Source organism: Podarcis gaigeae, assembly GCF_964106915.1.
Source record: "Podarcis gaigeae genome assembly, chromosome: 5".
Lineage (NCBI taxonomy): Eukaryota > Metazoa > Chordata > Lepidosauria > Squamata > Lacertidae > Podarcis > Podarcis gaigeae.
The window spans coordinates 69,232,684-69,250,985 of NC_139681.1; the positions used below are offsets into that span (position 1 = coordinate 69,232,684).

At 40.3% G+C, this 18,302-nt stretch overlaps 1 protein-coding gene across 2 annotated transcripts in view; it reads left to right on the forward strand.

Moving 5' to 3' along the window:
- PXYLP1 (2-phosphoxylose phosphatase 1) overlaps window positions 1-18,302 on the forward strand; it is a 63,861-nt gene that overhangs the window by 39,778 nt on the left and 5,781 nt on the right. Inside the window, exons 1-4 of one of the 2 annotated variants that reach the window (XM_083742114.1) lie at window positions 1,520-1,790; window positions 2,567-2,728; window positions 3,383-3,509; window positions 17,596-17,735. In XM_083742114.1, coding sequence (XP_083598240.1) covers window positions 1,694-1,790; window positions 2,567-2,728; window positions 3,383-3,509; window positions 17,596-17,735 — 526 coding nt within the window. In that variant the 5' untranslated portion in view covers window positions 1,520-1,693. Of the gene's footprint in view, window positions 1-1,519; window positions 1,791-2,566; window positions 2,729-3,382; window positions 3,510-17,595; window positions 17,736-18,302 lie in introns of those variants that run through there. The other variant, XM_083742115.1, reaches the window with a different exon arrangement.

Below are 18,302 nucleotides of genomic sequence, written 5' to 3' on the forward strand. Positions count from 1 at the left end.
GGCGCAAATCCACGGGTTAGGGGGTGCAAATTACTTGCCTTGCCCCGGGTGCTGACAACCCACGCTACGCCACTGTATAGCGTAGTGGTGAAAAAACTTTCCCCCTGGAGAGTTGCATTCAAAGTGGGGATGGTCTCTGCCCCTGATCACACTGGGGCCTTATCAGGGCCCTAGTTTAGGGTGGGGGCTAGAGGGGGTTTAACTCTTTGCTCCCTGCTGTGGTTCTGATCTGGACTGAGTCTCCTGCACCTTCAATTTGTATTGTCAAAGGAGGATTCATTAAACTGAATAGGTTCTTCTTTTGACAATGCTGGCAATAAGCCTTGGATCTCTGTTGTAATGGAGTAGTAAAGGGTAAAGGTAAAGGGACCCCTGACTATTAGGTCCAGTTGTGGCCGACTCTGGGGTTGCTGTGCTCTCTCTTTATTGGCCGAGGGAGCCAGCGTACAGCTTCTGGATCATGTGGCCAGCATGACTAAGCCGCTTCTGGCGAACCAGAGCAGCACACGGAAACGCCGTTTACCTTTCCGCCGGAGCAATACCTATTTATCTTCTTGCACTTTGATGTGCTTTCGAACTGCTAGGTTGGCAGGAGCAGGGACCGAGCAACGGGCGCTCACCCTGTTGTGGGGATTCGAACCGCCAACCTTCTGATCGACAAGTCCTAGGCTCTGTGGTACTATGGCATTAATCCTTTGCCCTCCACTGTGGCCCTAATCTGGAGTGTATCCAGTGGCCAACTTGTTTGTTTGGCAATATGAAGACTGAATTATTTCAAAAAGTTAGCAACTAGGAAACATCCACCAATGGTCTGTATGCACTGGGATGCTAACAGGCTGTAATCCTGGCCCCTCTTACCTAGAAGTAAGCCCCAATGAATTTGCTTCCAAGTAGACAAATAGATGGAATTGTGGTGTAAGAAAGCTAATACTCCTTCAGAGCTCACCACAACCCATGTCTAGAATTATGCTACAATCCTAATTATGCTACTCAGAAGTAAGTCCTGTTGCATTAAGTGGGGCTTACTCCCCATTAAGTAGGTGGAGTGCAGTAGACTTGAAGTTCTACTATTCCTTCATTTTTCTCAAGCAATTGACATAAAAGATGTTAAGTAGTCCCAAATATACAACTTTATAATTGAGTCTGGCATGATAGTAATCCTTAAATTGGCATAGCAGATGGTAAGATTTTCTGCAGTGCATTCTCAGGTTTGCTTTGTGTCTGAATTGGCATTTACCCATTCAGCTGTCTAATCCATATGCACCTTATCTGTCTCCTCCAGGCTGGGTTTTTTGGGGAAGGGGGCATAATATCTGCCACTGGGTTTTCTTAATTAACCATCCCCTCTCTTTACGTAGCATATATCCACCCTTTAATCTGCTTCTGTGCTAATTAGTCTCTTACTTGTGTTTTACTTTTTTCTGCATTGGTATATTTTAGTGAAAACTACTTTGCAAGATTTGGAAACCACAAGCCCCTTTTTTAGGGGAGAGGGATAATGAACTTTGAATAGTTCTTATTATGCATATTTTCTCTTCCATGCTGATGAAAAATTGCCACGTAACTTGAAAAAGTATTTGCTGTGTGACCTACTTCCTACGTCAGTGAAAAAGTTTTAAACAGTTTGGTTGCATGGAACTGAAAGAACAGTCTGTATTTAAGGCTACCACTAAGAAAAAAATTCCAGACTGAAATGGCTACTTTCTCTGCATACTCTTTTTGGACCGTTTGTGGTTGCAAAGGAAAAAGAAAATGGGAAACAGATTTCCTTTCTTTTATTCTAATTTTAGGTAAATGTTTTAAAATTGATGATTTTGCTGCAGCTGCTTTCTTCCTTCTATGCCTTTTTGTAATGCTTACATTGCTTCCTATTCTGATTACTATGCTTCGGACAAAAAGTAAATATATCTTATGTTTTGCAGTCCACTGAAAATATATATAAGACATAGTCAGTGATACTGAAATGCAAGTTTGTAATATTGATTTGCCTTATTGCATGGGTCTTTCTTTCTTTAGAAGTAGCTTTTATTGTGGCCACTGTAATGCGTATATTCTTCCTATTAAAATAGGAACATTTATTATTACAAGTATTTGTATTTTTGTGTAACTGTAGAACATATTATGAATTTGTAGCCCCTTTTAAAGGTGCTATTGTAGGACTGTGGAGTAGGGTTGGGGATCATAGCAGATGGGCAGAGATTCCAGGTATATTTTGAAATATATGGTAAATTGCGCTTGCACCACAGAAATCAGCTAGGTTAATCTAGCGGTGTGGAAAATATTTCAGTAGCCGGGCATCAGTTGTGATGATTCCACATTTCTTTTTTTTTTTTCCTGTTTCCAATCCCCCACCCCTTGTTGTGTGTCACACTTATGGTATGCCTAATGTAATAGGGATATCCTGGAAAACATTTGTATTTATATTTTGAATCAAATGATAGAGCTTTAACATAATGCAACAATAGAGCTTTAACATAATGCAACAATAGCAAAATGATGCGAATGTTGCTTTAACATAATGCAACAATAGCAAAATGATGTGAATGTTGCTTATTTGTATTTTTAGTACACTTGATCCCTGTTAACCCTGTTAAAGAAGATGATCTTGGCTCCAAGAATCGAAAGAGAATAATGCCTGATCCTTTGACGGAGACACCTGCTATAGATCCAATTTTCGAAGCCCAGTTTTATTGTAACATTCCCAACATACCTGAACGCAGTATGGAAGGTAAACCTGTTACAGCATTGGCGTCTGCTGCTTTATTTCTGTGTAATTACTGGTGTTTTAATTTCAAATGCACGCTTTCTTGATACAGAGTGCTCTTAAAAAATTTCCAGGTAGAAGCAAGCTGCTATAGTAAATAAGGTAAAAAGCAAAGCTTTGACAACCTCAGCACCTACTTGGCTCAGTTGCAGTCAGTGCAGTCAGTGCGCTGGTGGCGGCAGCGGCGGAGGAAGAACAAGGAGCCCAAAAGGGCTGCTTTCGGGCTGCTCATTTTTCCACCACCACCAGGGACCCTCACTTGAGTATAAGCTGAGGTTTTTCCCCCCAGCATAAAACATGTGCTGAAAAAGGTGGCTTATACTCGAGTATATACGGTATATCTGATAATCCTTTTCCTATTTTTGTATTCCCCCTCCCTGTTCTTGTCTTCTTTTAACAGTTTATAGCATATTAGAATAATGCATCTTTGTTGCTGTTGGATGTTTGCTTTTGTGTGTGTTTATGTTCTGTTTATTTTTTGACTTGTAAAGATCAGCTTATGTGTTTTTTTCCTTTATTGCCTATATTGTATGTAGCTGAATATATGAACTTGGTGAATTCTAGACTTCTAAAACTGATTGTTGTTGTTTTAAATCAATTTTAATGTATCTTTTATAGGTCATGCACCTCACTATTTTAAACTGAATTCTGTTCATGTGCTGATTCGCCATGGGGACCGATATCCTCTTTATGCCATTCCCAAAACGAAAAGGCCAGACATTGATTGTACATTAGTGCCAAACAGGTAAAAGTTTTGGATTTTACCATTTCTCTCTAGGCTTTATTTGTTCAGTAGAATGCAAGTACCCATAAATAGTCCATGGACATTCTGTATTGGATTTCCACATGCTCAAGTAGAGACGTACATACTTTAAAAGAGTCCTTTCTATCTGTAGTACCTAGTCTATATGTTCACACAAAATACCAGCTATTTTCTGCTCTCCTCTGTTTCCATCTCTTGCATAAAGATTTCTAAAGGTTCAAGGCATGATGAAAGTGAAGATAAATAATGGAACCTTATTTTATTTACTGAATTTGTTTGTGTGCCCATCAGTTTAAACTCTCTGGTCGACTCAGACAACAAAAAATACTAAACTACATTAAAAGGCAATAAAGACAATAAAATGCAGCATTAAAAGCTCTCCTTTAGAGCAAAGGAAAATAAAATCAGTTAGCAGCTCAGATTATAAAATAAGTGCACCTCAATTACTAAGACCCCACAGAACTTGTTTTGTTCTGCTTCTGTTTTATAATACAAGTTGTTTAAAAGGTCTGAGTAAATAAAAGACTTTCAAAAGGAAGACATCTAGTGAGCTTCTTTGGAAGCCATTCCACTACTGAGAAGCCCCTCTCCATCTTCTCACCTTGTTTGCTAGGGACATGTGGAACTTTGCCTCTGATGATGATCTTACGGAATGCACTAGGCATAGTCAGAATAAGGTGGTCTCTAGGTAAAGGTAAAGGGACCCCTGACAATTAAGTCAAGTCGCGAATGACTCTGGGGTTGCGGCACTCATCTCGCTTCACAGGCCAAGGGAGCCGGCGTTTGTCTGTTTCCGCAGACAATTTTTCTGGGTCATGTGGCCAGCATGACTAAGCCGCTTCTGGCGAAACCAGAGCAGTGCACGGAAACACCGTTTACCTTCCTGCTGGAGCGATACCTATTTATCTACTTGCACTTTTTTTGGTGTGCTTTCAAACTGCTAGGTTGGCAGGAACTGGGACCGAAGAATGGGAGCTCATCCTGTTGCGGGGATTCGAACCACCAACCTTTTGATTGGCAAGCCCAAGCGGCACACTGGTTTAACCCACAGCGCCACCCATTTAGCTAACCTAGTCCCAAGCTATTAAGCGATTTAAAGATTAAAATCAGCACTTTAAATGTGACCCAGGCTGGAAGCCAGTATTGCATATAAAGCCCTGCCATAATATGATATAAACATCCAGTCCCTGTTTCAGATCAACAGTTTTAGACCATTGTTAAAGGCAGCCCACATTGCAATATCCTAAATTTACCTCTGGGAGTTACCAGAGCACCTGTAACTGCAACTGAGCTATCTCTATTGATGTATAGTAACGCTAGTTTATCAACTGGAGTTGATAAAAAGGTGCTTTGAGCCACAGAGGCCACATGAGCCTCTTAAGGCAGTGTCACATCAATAAGCACCCTGTGAACCCGATCCTTTGGGAAGAATGTAACTCCTTCCAGAGCTAGGTTGACCACCGCTCATCAAGAGTATCTTTGTTTTGTCTGGGTTGAATGTTAGTTTATTAACCCTCGTCCAGTCCATTAAGCTGCTTGGGCAGAGTTCTTCATCCACAGCCCTTCTGAGCTGGACATATTTTCCATGCTGGTCAGTGGTCAGCTGGAATTGACCAAGTGCCAACCCCATCTGTATTCTCAGGTTCCAATAACTGAAAGCCATCTAGAAAGATGGGACCCAATATGATGGGACCCAATATGGGACCCTGTATGTTAACCACAAGGGCCGAACAATCTCACCCTCAGAGTGTCCTGCAAATGTGTAACAGCTAGCAACTGAGTTCTACCTTGGCCAGATGGTAATTAGCCCTGCAGCACTCAGATATGCTCCTCTGGAAAATGATTGAGGAGAAAAAAAATGCTTTTTCCACCTCTATCATTGCCACAGTAAGCAATCAAACTCATCATAAGCTTTTTTCTCCTTCTATGTCAGGGTGTTTTGAGGCAAGGAGAACCACAGAACCACAGAATCTCCCTGTCTCTTCATTCATCCACTCACAGTCTTAAAACAGTTTGATATATTCTGTTTGTCAGTTATCTTTCTGTAATGTTAGCTGTTTTGTCAGCTCAGTTTGAGAATAGTGGTCCCGCCCCCCCCCATTTTTGAACACTTTGTGTGCTCCTTCAACAATAGTGAGATCCTTATGAAATGCAAGTATGTTGACTATGAATTCTGTGTTAATAAACTGCATTCAGAGGTGTTAAAATACCGTAAATGACACATTCCTGTTATAAATTGCTTATTGGCATCACAGATGGGAGTCTAGTGTACTTATCTGATGGTTTTGTCAAGATAGCCAGCTAGAAAACAAAAGTTCATTTTTGATGCTACGGAAAGGGTCAGAATACATGCTTGAAGATTAACTAGAATTGCTAAAGGAGGACAAGTAATATGTTGAATGAAGTTGTATCATAATTATAAAGATAATAGTTAAGACCAATCCTGGTTTGTGTTAAATGTATACCATTATCCAAAGGTGAGGAATGTAACACAATCTTTTTATGCAAGTGTTCAATATCTGTAAAATTGCATATAATTGAATTTGGAGGAGGGAGAGAAACAACCAACAGCGTATTGCGGTAAACACATTTTCACAAACAAAACTGTAGAATCCTGAAACAGGGAATGTATATTAAATGTTTTTAGGGTTGAACCTACTTGGTGTTACCAAAGGGTACTGGCCACAGTAAGCAATTAAATTCTATAATAGGATAAGCAGTTAGTAATGTGCTAATTGCAGTGATAGGATTTTTTAATGAACTTACTCTAGGGAATGAAGCATTAATTGAAGAGAGATAATTCAAAGCCATTTGGAAAGCCTACAGGGTTTATCAGTCTTGGCTCTAAAATGTCTTGCTGTATAGCATTAAAGAAAATATTTTGCAGAGTTGTCAAGTGCATGTGACAGGGGTAGAAACCTTTTTTTTTTTAAAAAAAAAAACCCTTAGAAGCTGTATAAAACTTAGTTGCAATTAAAATCAGCAGATCACACTGTAGAGAGGCCCACCATACATTGAATTTGGAAGGTCAGTTTTTTATTATATCCAGTGAGTTACTTCATCAAAATTTATTCAGATCTCCTGATTTAGTTGTTCTCACCAATCACTCGGGAACAACCATAACATCTTCTGAGAAGAGAATAGTGTGATATGTGTGACTTTTGATATGTTAAACTAATTCATTCCTGGCATTCCTTGAAAAGGTGCTGTGTTGACTTCTTTTCACCAAGCAGAGAAACTTGGTGGACTCTCAAATGCTCATCCATACGGAATTTTTATAATTGTTTAATGTGGCTTCTGAAACATCATTGGATAGAGCCCCCATAGAGGCACTCTGTGCCTGCCCCTCGCTGAAATAGGGTGACTGGTAACCAGACACATCCTTTCTTTTGAATTGTACTTCCACTGAGGCATAGTCTTTTTATTTTTGATAAATGTGTAAAACAGTGATATACCTAGCAACCATAGGATAACATGCATCAAATGAATTGGACTCTGGTCCATCAAACCAATAATATATTGGTTAGGCTTTAAGATGCACCAAATGTTTTTACTATTTTTTGCTGCAAGAGTTGAACACAACTATTTCTATGGAAGTTGTTACTGGGCAAGCATTCAGGTTGCAGATTGCACCTGCCACGAACAGAACATGCTTCTTGGGGAGCCATTCATATTAGCTCCAAATTTCTGCAATGTGCCTACGTGCTGGCTGCACACATGGTTCTTTTGCTTTTTTTCTAGAAAAAAGAGGTATTTTGACCGACAGGAGATTTTTTTCAGGGGGAGCAAAACCTTTTTTTGGGGAGGAGGGAGAAACGCACTGCCCCACAACCTCCGACACATGCACACAGCTGCTAGTATGCCACAAAAGGCTGCCAAAACACACCAAAGAGGTGGCGGAACTCAGTTCTGGTGAGTTACGGCTAAAAAAAGCCTTGTTAAAGGGCTTATCTAAAGCTAGAAGAGAGGGAGATGAACTTCATTGTGTGATGTCGGGAGAGGAGATGAGGGGATCAGCAGCTGTGGAGGCAAATTGAGCAAGAGCTATCCCTAAATAATTGCAGGACTATTTTAGGAACTTTCTAGTTAGGCTTGTAGTGTAGCAAAGAAAGTTCTTAATAATGACATAGTGACTTCTGTGAAAGTACAGTTGTTTGTAGTGAGAATTAAAACAATGGTAGAACTGCCACACGTACATTCCTACTGACAGCTGTTTAAGATCAGTTATTTTTTCATTATAATTTGTATTTGTTTAAGCTCTTTGGACTTTGTCTTGCGTTAAGTATCCCATTTGTATTCCACCCCATTCTCCATTCCATTTAGTATTCCACAGATGGAGTTCATTAATTACGCAGATTATGCTGCAGCCCTATGGACTTCTAATGGATATGCAGGATAGCTTAAGGGGTCCTGCTTGGGCTTTGTGAATTAAGAAGTGCGGTATATAAATAGTGAAGAATGAATGTAAGAAAATAGACCAAGTCCCTGGGGATTTTTCCTGTCAAATTTCAATTAACATTTTCAAATCAAGGTAGATTTCCACAGAGAAAACTTGTTTTTGTAGCTGTTCACCAGAATAATTAGCTTTCTATTTGTGTGTGTGTGTTAGGATTTAGATACATCATACTTGGCCTTTATATTAATTTCAGATGTGAAAGATATCCTGCTTGATTAAAATCTGTTCAGAATGCCACCATCGAGTTTTATAAAAAAAGGTAAAGGACCCCTGACAGTTCAGTCACAGACGACTCTGGGGTTGCAGCACTCATCGTGCTTTACAGGCCGAGGGAGCTGGTGTTTGTCCGCAGACAGTTTTTCCAGGTCATGTAGCCAGCATGACTAAGCCGCTGTTTACCTTCCCAACAGAACAATACCTATTTATCTACTTGCACTTTGACGTGCTTTCAAACTGCTAGGTTGGCAGGAGCAGGGACTGAGCAATGAGAGCTCACCCCGTCGCAGGGATTCGAACCGCCGACCTTCTGATCGGCAAGCCCAAGAGGCTCAGTGGTTTAGACCACAGCGCCACCCACGTCCCTATCTAGTTTTATAAAGGTATCCCTGCCCGTACGGGCCAGTCGTGTCCGACTCTAAGGTTGTGCGCTCATCTCACTTAAGAGGCCAGGAACCAGCGCTGTCCGAAGACACTTCCGGGTCATGTGGCTAGCATGACGAAGCTGCTCTGGTGAGCCATTTACCTTCCCGCTATAAAGCGGTACCTATTTATCTACTTGCACTTAGGGGTGCTTTCGAACTGCTAGGTGGGCAGGAGCTCGGACCGAAAGAGGGGAGCTCACCCCGCCACTGGGATTCGAACTGCCGACCATACGATCGGCAAGTCCTAGGCACTGAGGTTTTATCCACAGCGCCACCCGCGTCCCATATCTAGTTTTATAGTTGATAGTAATGAAATGGCAAAAAGAAAAGAAATGTATATACCAGTTAAAAGAGGCAAATACAAGCTCTGTTATCTGATACTTCAATGGCTATAACAACAACAACAATGGCAAAACTAACATTTTTTTGAAACCTAGTCAGGTAAGTTTTCATTCTGTGGATGTCATTCAGAGGTGCTCATGTATATAGTGTACAAATTATTCTAGCAGGGTTTTTTTTGTCTGATGTCCTCCCAGCAACTCCTGTAAGCAAACTTCTTGAGCAGTTAGAGTTCCACCAGGCAAAAGCTAACGCCATGTGTTTCTTTCCCCTTTAATCTCTTGATCAGCAGCTGTTGTGTCAAGGGAGCTTAAAATGGGAGGTCTGCTTGTTGATGTCAAACTTTTGTACTCAATATGCATTTCAGAATATCCTCTGATTGGCAGAACATTCTGTTGGAGGGTTTTCTTCAATACCTTGGAAGTGCTGTAAATGAAAAAGAAAATTAGTTCAACTGGTAAAAATATGGGATGGATTTCAGTTTGTGCCTTTGCACTCATTGAATAATCTTTGAGCCATGGGTGGGGTCTGCAAACAAAAGGGGGGCAGATGTTATTTTTCTTGGCTGTCTTCCCCCTGTAGCCCCAACAGCCCTGATAAATTAGCCCCAGAGACTTAGGAGATCCTCAGAGCAGGCTGCAAGATGTCAGCAGAAGGGGAATCAGCAAAAATTGCCTCCCTCTCTCTTATTTTTATGGCATTTGTGCTGGATCAAAAGCTATTCCATGTGTACAAAGGCATAAATTGGATTCTAGCCACGGTTAGAGTTATAGGCTTTTCGATAATTCACTTCAACATGCTAAACATTTGTTGATAAGATTTTTAAATTTTATTTTTGGACATATGAAAGCATCAAGTTAAGCATTGTTACACCCCCAAGGTATTAAAAAGGGCAAGTAGTGTAATTAATCTCTTGCATTTTTATTATTTCCATGTTTTTATGGAAATTAATTTTTAAGAATGTCTCTGGAGGCTTAAGCTTTCAAACTACACAGAATAATTTGTGTTCCGCTCAGCCCCAGCAACCTTCACATTGTTGCCTGGATACTCCATCTCCTGTAGTATCTGTAAATTGGCCAATTCAACAGCAAGATTGCTAATCTGATTTTTTTTTTAAAAAAAAAAAGCATAGGGAAAGGTAATTGGCCTAGCAGCATCTGAAATACTTTTTCAAAATCTCTTTGCCACTTCTTTTTTCCATCCCTTCTCTTGCGAATTATCACAGTGGGAGACTTCTATGTAGGAAGCTTCCTGTATGGCTCCTAGAGACTAGCTTGCATTGTTTGATGGTGCACTATTAGACTGGCATGCAACAAGGAAGTTTTCTATTGCTAAAAAACGTTGAGATTTCAAAATACAGATTCCCCCAGTTTCTCGTAAATGCCACCATCTGCAGAGTATCTGCTAAATTAATTTGTGGCATGGCATACAAATATAGATACAGAAGCCCAATTTGAGACAAGTGGTGAAGTGAGTATATGCACATCTATTGTGTGCCAAAAGACTCCTGAGTAACCTTAGCAGTAATGGAATAAAATGAGAAGTCCTCTTGTGGATCAGTAATTGGTTAAGAAGCAGAGAGCAGGAAAAACTGGACAGTTCTTGCAGTGGAAGGATGTAAAAAATGAAGTCTGTGAAGGGGTCTGTACTTTTTAAGTTGTTCATAATCAATTTAGTGTTGGGGTGCGCAGTGAGGTGCTCAAAATGAGAAGAGACCATAAAGAGCTCCAGAAGAATCTCTACAGACAGAGTGAATGGGCAGTAAATTAGCAAATACAACTTACATTAAAGTGTAAATTGATGCACATTAGGGCGAACAAGTCTTAATTTCATATATATGATCATGGAGTCTGAACGGCCATTGACTGATCAGGAATGAGACCATGGGATTGTTGTGGATACAGTAGCTTCATAATGATGTCAACCCAGCAGCAGCAGCTGTGAAAAAGGTCAATCCTTTTTAGGGAAGTTTTTAATGTTTTATGTTTTATTGTGTTTTTAATATTCTGTTAGAAGCTGCCCAGAGTGGCTGGGGAGGCCCGGCCAAATGGGCAGGGCATAAGTAGTAAATTATTATTATTATCATTATCATCATCATCATCAGTCTGGTTAGAGGTAATTTACAAACGAATTGAAAATAAACCCATCAGTATCATAATGCCATTATACAAATATTCATTGTAACCACACTTGGAATACTGTGTACAGTTTTGGTTGCCTCACCTCAAAAAGGATATTGTAGAGCTAGAAAGGTTTAGAAAAGGGCATCCAAAACGATCAAGGGGATGAAGCAACTCCCCTGGGAGGAAAGGCTACACGCTTGGGGCTTTTGAATTTAGAGAAAAGGGTTAAATGGAGACATGATAGAGATGTATAAAATTACATGTGGCATGAAGAAAATGGATAGATGTTTCTCCTCCTTCTCCTTCTTCCACCAGAACTTGTGGACATCTAGTGAACTTGAATGTTTCAGGACAGACAGAAAGCAAGTACTTCGTCAGACAGCCCATAGTTAAACTGGAATGCATTCCCGTAAGAACTTAGGTGGCTTTAGGAGAGGATTAGACCAAGTCAGGGAGGGCTAAATCGTATCAGTAGCTACTAGCCATGAAGGCTATTTTCCACCTCCACTGTACAGGGACAGTATGCCTCTGAATGGACAGTGCTGTTGCCCTCAGGTCCTGCTTTTGTGCTTCTCATGGGCTTCTGGTTTGCCAGGATGCTGGACTAAATGGCAATTAGTCTGATCCAGCAGGCTCTTATCTACTTATGCAATAAATGAAAGAAGGTATGGAGGAAAGAGTCCCCTTAAGAAGACATATTGAACCCGCGTTAGCTTGAATACTATTGTCATTCATTCAAACACTATTAACAATGTGCTATATTCTTATTTTCTGGTTCTCTGGCATTTGGCACTTTTCTCCTAGAAGAGAAATAACTTGTTTTCCTCCCTCCTTGTAAATGTTTGTGAGTAATATTAGAGTTTCTACAAGATCTAGGGGATTTTTTTCTAAACAAGGGAAAGTACTGTGGAGTCCAAACAATCATATCATGCCTAGGATGATTATTCTCATTTAAAATGAAAGATAAAAATGGAAACTGAAATCCAAAGATTTTTCTAAAGCGTGAGAAACCAAAGTGACATTAAGTCAGTTGATTTCTATATTCTAATATTATTGATGGATGAAGTGTTAGGTCTTCCTTCATTCACTGGCAGCACTGTTTATTATTATTATTATTATTTATTAAGGATGTTTATATTCCGCCTTTCCGATGGAATATCACTCAAGGTGACTAACAGTAAAAGGAAAATGCATCAAACTACAAGTCTCATGCTCAAACATACATTCCCCATTCATCATAATGGATATTTTGTCCAGTTGAAAGCCCTCAGACAGTATCTGCCTGCTATTTTCCTACACATGTGTTCAAAGAAATCTATGAAATGAGGTTCACAAGGACACATAGATGTAACTAACCAGTTGAAATATTAACCTTTTTTTTTTGGTTTATTCTCCAGATGGTTTTGATTATTCTTCTGAATGGACAGGTCAGGCCCTAGGTAAACTTGTGTTTGTACTAACTCTGCTTTTAGAAAACCTTCATATATTTGTGGGTTGTTGTTTTTTTACTTCACAAACAAACATCTACCGTATCTCACCACGTAATGGTCACGTTTTCTGTGCTGAATTTTCCTTTCTAAAAAGGGTGTGCATGTGACCATTATGTGGTGAATTATGGGGCGGCGGTGGAGGTGGTTGCTCACCACTGCTTCCTCTTCTGGGATGGCTGGGGTGTCCCCAAGGGAATCTAAGGCGAGCGGTGGCAGCAGCCATCTGGGTCTGACTTTGTCTTGCCTCGAGTCTGGAGCGTGTGGTGAGAGTCAACAGCACTTCCAAGCTGCCTCCTTGCCTCTGCATGACCCAAAGTGGCAGCAGCGACAGCAGCAGCCCGGGCCTGGTTTCACCTTGACATGCCTCTACAGCTACTTCCTCTTGGGGCTAAGCCAATGGGGGCCCAAACTCCGGCCCTAGTCACCAGAAGCTCCCCCTGCGGACCCCCAACTCGTCTCAGAATTACCATTGCAACTATTATGCAGGCCAATTTCTCTGGGACCAATTTCGGGGTCTGAAAAAGGGGTGTGCGACTATTATGCAGTGACGATCAGTATACGGTGAAATATGGCATGTTGTATTTGTCTTGAAACCACAGAGGGGGAAGTGGTCCGCCCCATCTATCATGCAAGTAAGAATACTGGTTAGTTATGAAAATATTATTGTTAGAAAGGTTGTTTCTAAGTAATAAATTAGTTTACCTTGCTTAGTGTATGATTCAATCATGCATTGATTTTCCTTATCTTCTGCCTCTTAGTTTTATGGAGAGACAATTAGGGCAGAGAAAACACATGGCATTCCCTTGTTTTCACTAGCTTTGGCTGGAGTTTATGAACCATTTCATTAAGACTTCACCATAGCTTTTCCCTTGTAGCTGGGACGTGGTTGATTGTTACAGAACTTCTGTTGGTAAATATGATGTTTGTTTTGCAGTTAGTTAACATGAAGCCTGACAGAATTAGGTTATTGCTTACTATATATTCATTTGTGGGCACATGTAAAAAACACCCTTCATTTTACGCAATCCCTATCTTCTTTCCAGTGCAATAGCTGAAGTGATTCTGGGGAACATCTGCAGGTATATTTAGGGTTGTTTGTGTTGTCACATGTATTTTTTTGTCAGTTAAAAGGTAAAGGGACCCCTGACCATTAGGTCCAGTCATGACCGACTCTGGGGTTGCGGCGCTCATCTCGCTTTATTGGCCGAGGGAGCTGGCGTACAGCTTCCAGCTCATGTGGCCAGCATGACTAAGCCGCTTCTGGCGAACCAGAGCAGCGCACGGAAACGCCGTTTACCTTCCCGCCGGAGTGGTACCTATTTATCTACTTGTACTTTGACATGCTTTCGAACTGCTAGGTTGGCAGGAGCAGGGACCGAGCAACGGGAGCTCACCCTGTTGTGGGATTCGAACCGCCGACCTTCTGATTGGCAAGTCCTAGGTTCTGTGGTTTAGCCCACAGCGCCACCCCCGCTACATTATTAAATCATTAGCTCAGCCAAAACAAAGTTATATTGCTGCGGTGCAAAAACAGGCTGCACCCACCTTTTTGTTGATTCAGCTGTGATGATAAAGCTGTCTGTAAGTCCCCCAACATTGCAATTCTGTGCAGATCCATTTGGGAATTAAGCTCCATTTAACATAGTGGCACTTACTTCCAAGTAAACATGCATAGTTTTGCATTGTAAATGCACATTCAGACTTCTGGTATACCAAATACGTATTGATGTGGTTTTGCATATGAAGGCTGGGAGTGAACTCTCTGTAGAATTTGCCCATGTCACATTGGTTCTTAGACACAAAAGATCTCAAGGTCTTCTATTTCACTTTTCCCTTCCTGAAATAGTATTATATCTACAAATCCAACCATAACTAGAAGTTTTCTCATTTGTATATTCTGTACTTTTCACTATGTGAAAAGTAAGGGTAAGGTGTCATACAGTGTGCTTATATTGAAGTGATAGCATGGCACCCCCTTGTGGTTTAAGTTAGTTTTAAAAGTCTGGTATAATGTAGCAAAGAGTTGCCATTTAATTGACCATTTAATTTCTTTTGAGCACTTGTTCAGACACAGAATGGATGTTATGTTAACATTCTTTTTCTTTTTTAAAAACCACCTGTATTGCCTAATGCACATTTAAAAACTCGCAACATTATATATATATAAATTCTTTTTTTAAAAAAAGAAACCTACAATAGTGCAAATGTCAATACAGTGAATGGAGTAAAATCTTTGTAGAGAATGCACTGTATTGAGCTTCAGGAACTTTGTGTTATATAGTCTCACATTAGGACATTAACCAAAAGTAATAGGTTGCTATTGTAATCCAAAAAGTATTAGTAGGAAAGACCGATGAAAGGTATGTCTAAACTATAGGGGAGATTATTTTATTTTGTGTTCAAGAAGCTGTACATCTCTCAGCTTGACTCTTTCTATAATTGGTATGCTCCTCTAAGAAAAGGTTTCATGCTGGGAATGAGCAGCAGGAGAGGCAACACGGCTTTGACCAAGAAAGTAAATGCCATTAGATGCAGGACAGTGATCTCTTTCAGCTTCTGCCTTCTGGAAGAAGGTACAGGGTTATAAAGACTAGGAGTAGCTGCCTGAGAAACAGTTTCTAATCAAATGCGATTTTGGTTTTAAACGCAGTGTAAGGTAGTCTCTATGGGAGTATATTGTATTTAATTATGTGGTATCAGAGTTTTGGGGGGGCTAACCAAGCTGGGATAGTTGGGATAGCAGGCTTATTGGTTTTTGAATGTCTGATGTAGATTCTTTCAATTTCATTGTTCTGTATGGGACAATGACAATAAAGATGATCGTATCGTATCATATCATATCGGACCACTCTTAACTCACCACTGCATAATTTAAGAGCTCTTCAGAGTTGCCTGGATGTAAGAGATTCCTATGGTGGCAGCATACCTCTCAGGCAGGGTTTGGAAAGTTGTGAAGGCTTAGTCGTTGTTTCAGAAAAAGAGGAGAGAAAAATACTTTTGAAATAAGTAAGCAGTTAAAGAGTAAAAACAACTCAGTCTCTTCTCTGATTTTTAACTGTGGCTTGATCACATTGCATGAGCAGAGCACACTTCTGCCTGCACAGGTAGGAAGTGGCAGAGAAAGCCATCTCCTCCATCTGCACTCCCTGTGCCTCCGAGACAAGACTTCAGGTGTAGGAATACCTGCCTATCTTGGACATCAGCAGAAGAGCCTTTCACTCTTGAAGTGGGATCCTAGGATGCAAACAAATAAATGTAGCTACTTTAAAACACACAACAGAACAACCCCCTCCTTCAAAGTAATGTAATGAAATTGTCGTCGTCTTTCCCCCTTATATACGAAAGTCTTGTTGGAAAGGTTGAGACCAGTCCTGATGCTAGTAACTGATTTGCACTGTGATTTCATGGGATCCTTTTAGCAAGGGGCAGCTGGCTGCTTCAGCTTTGCAAAATGCCACGTGCATTTATGATATTAATCAAGGTGTCTAGGCTGTGCAGTGGTAAGAGCAAACCTGTCTGTCAGTAATGGGGAAAGAAGCATACAAGAGCAGATCTGTTAATGAAAACTGCTTGGTGGCTTTGGTCTAATTTTCACTCCACTGGGTTGCTGTCCTCTGGTTTGTGCAAAAGCACACGGTTACCATGTCACTCCTGGATTAAAATGTAGTTTGGCAGTTTAGTGGGTGGCTGCTTGAAGTGAAAATGAAAAGAAGCACCCAGCTGTGTTTCATTCTGATTTGATTTTTTTTTTGTAGTTTTCTGAATGGTAGCCAGTTTCTTTAAATGGATTTCCTGTGCTAGGTTTTTAAGTTGGCATGTACTGATATTTGGAAATTGGCTTATGAATTTAAGTTAACTAGATTTAAATACAGTCATACCTCAGGTTACAGACGCTTCGGGTTGCATGATTTCGGGTTGCGCACCACGCCGAACCCGGAAGTACCGGAACTTGTGCATACGCAGAAGTGTTAAATCGCACTTTGCACATGCACAGAAGCACCAAATCGCGACCCGAACGTCCGCTGCACATTCAGATTTATGCATATTATTATTTTTAACTATCTAGAGACTCAAAGCACCATGTAAAATATGATACTGTTTCAAAAGGACTTTACAGCATCAAATAGCCTATGTCTACCTGTATTGCATTTGAACTGATTTTATGTATGTGCTGCTGCTGTTTTAAATTGTATATCTGTAATTGGTTTTTTTAATGTTCTTATAGTTTTCATATATGCAGTTTTTATATATGCAGTTGCTTTAACTGTATTCAGATATGTAACTTTATATTTGCTTTTGGTTTTATCATTTTGCATATTGTTTTGGGATGGCTCATGAGAAGTGATTTGTAATGAAATAAATAATATGATATAAGAAGGTGAAAAAGCAGCCTAACTTGCATGCAGCAATATTAATAGTGATTTAGAGGAAGCATGGATCTCCTGCTCTTCTTGTTCCAAGTTAGACTTTTTCTGCTTATTTCTTATTTGACATTTTCATGGGATGAAACCATGTACTGTACAAACGTGTTCATCACAGTAATTTCCCACCTCTCTTTTAACAAAATAAATCCCCAGAAATTGGTACTGAACCATCCATTGCCTACCACTCCACACACCAGATACGATGTTTTTCTCTTTTATGAAAATAGTAGGTCATTTCACTGAGATCATATAGAAAGCTAACATTGTCCTGACAGCAAAATAGTAGCTCTGAAATAGTGCATCCTGGGTTACAGCAGCACAACTTCTTTGGAGGTTTTCTCATGTATTTTTAGCTGTTGCGTTTCTTCCCTCTTCCTCCCATCACATGCTAGTTTTTTTCAGGCCTTAACACCCATCTGCATGGCTGCATATTTCATTTCTTTTAAGAGCAGAGTTTTGTCGTTCCCTCTCCCCCCCCCCCCAGCAGTAGGTATGCCTTCCTAATGAAATGGTGTGACTTGACATAATTAGAGCACTTTAATCTTTACAGCTTCTTCATGCGTTTAAGAGTTTTTGTTTGGTTTATCTCCTTTAGGAAACCTTCCCATCCTCAGCTTGAAGCTTTTATTAGCCATATGTCTAAAGGATCAGAAACCCAAATGGATGGCACTCTGAGCAGCATGCCTCGTTACCCCAGCCATTCACTGTGTGAAATGGGAGAGCTTACACAGACAGGTAATTTTCTACAGCTGTTTTATTTCCATGTCCAAAAGAAACCAGCATGTCAAGAGGCTCTTTGGTTCTTAATTGGAGCTTCCTAGGCGTTTGTTAAGGGTTCAAAAATGATTTTTCCAGGGGACATTGCTGGTACTTTCTAAAGGATACCATGGTTGTAGTAGCAATATCCCAATTGTTTATGGTTTTTTTTTTTAAGAGAAAATTCACATATTTCCTTCTTGCCTGTACAACCATTTAAGACTTGTGCAACTAACATTTTTGAAAAATTAATACTTTTTATATTCTTAGCATGATCTGCCCACCCCAGCCATTACCCTTTCACATGGATTGTATGAAGTGACTGCATGAGCAGAAGGCAGCTCAGGCACTCAGTATTTTTATACTCCTTCCTGTGCAGCTGCATGTACCCCCAAAACCTTCTCGGGGGTGGGGGGTCACCAAAGTTTGGTGAACGTTTGGAGCTATGTCACATTGAAAGGAAGATGCTTCTGAAATTGGACAGAGAGATTTTGTGTCATTGTAGCTGCCACTGGAGCAAGATCGTTCTGTTCCATTTAAGATGAT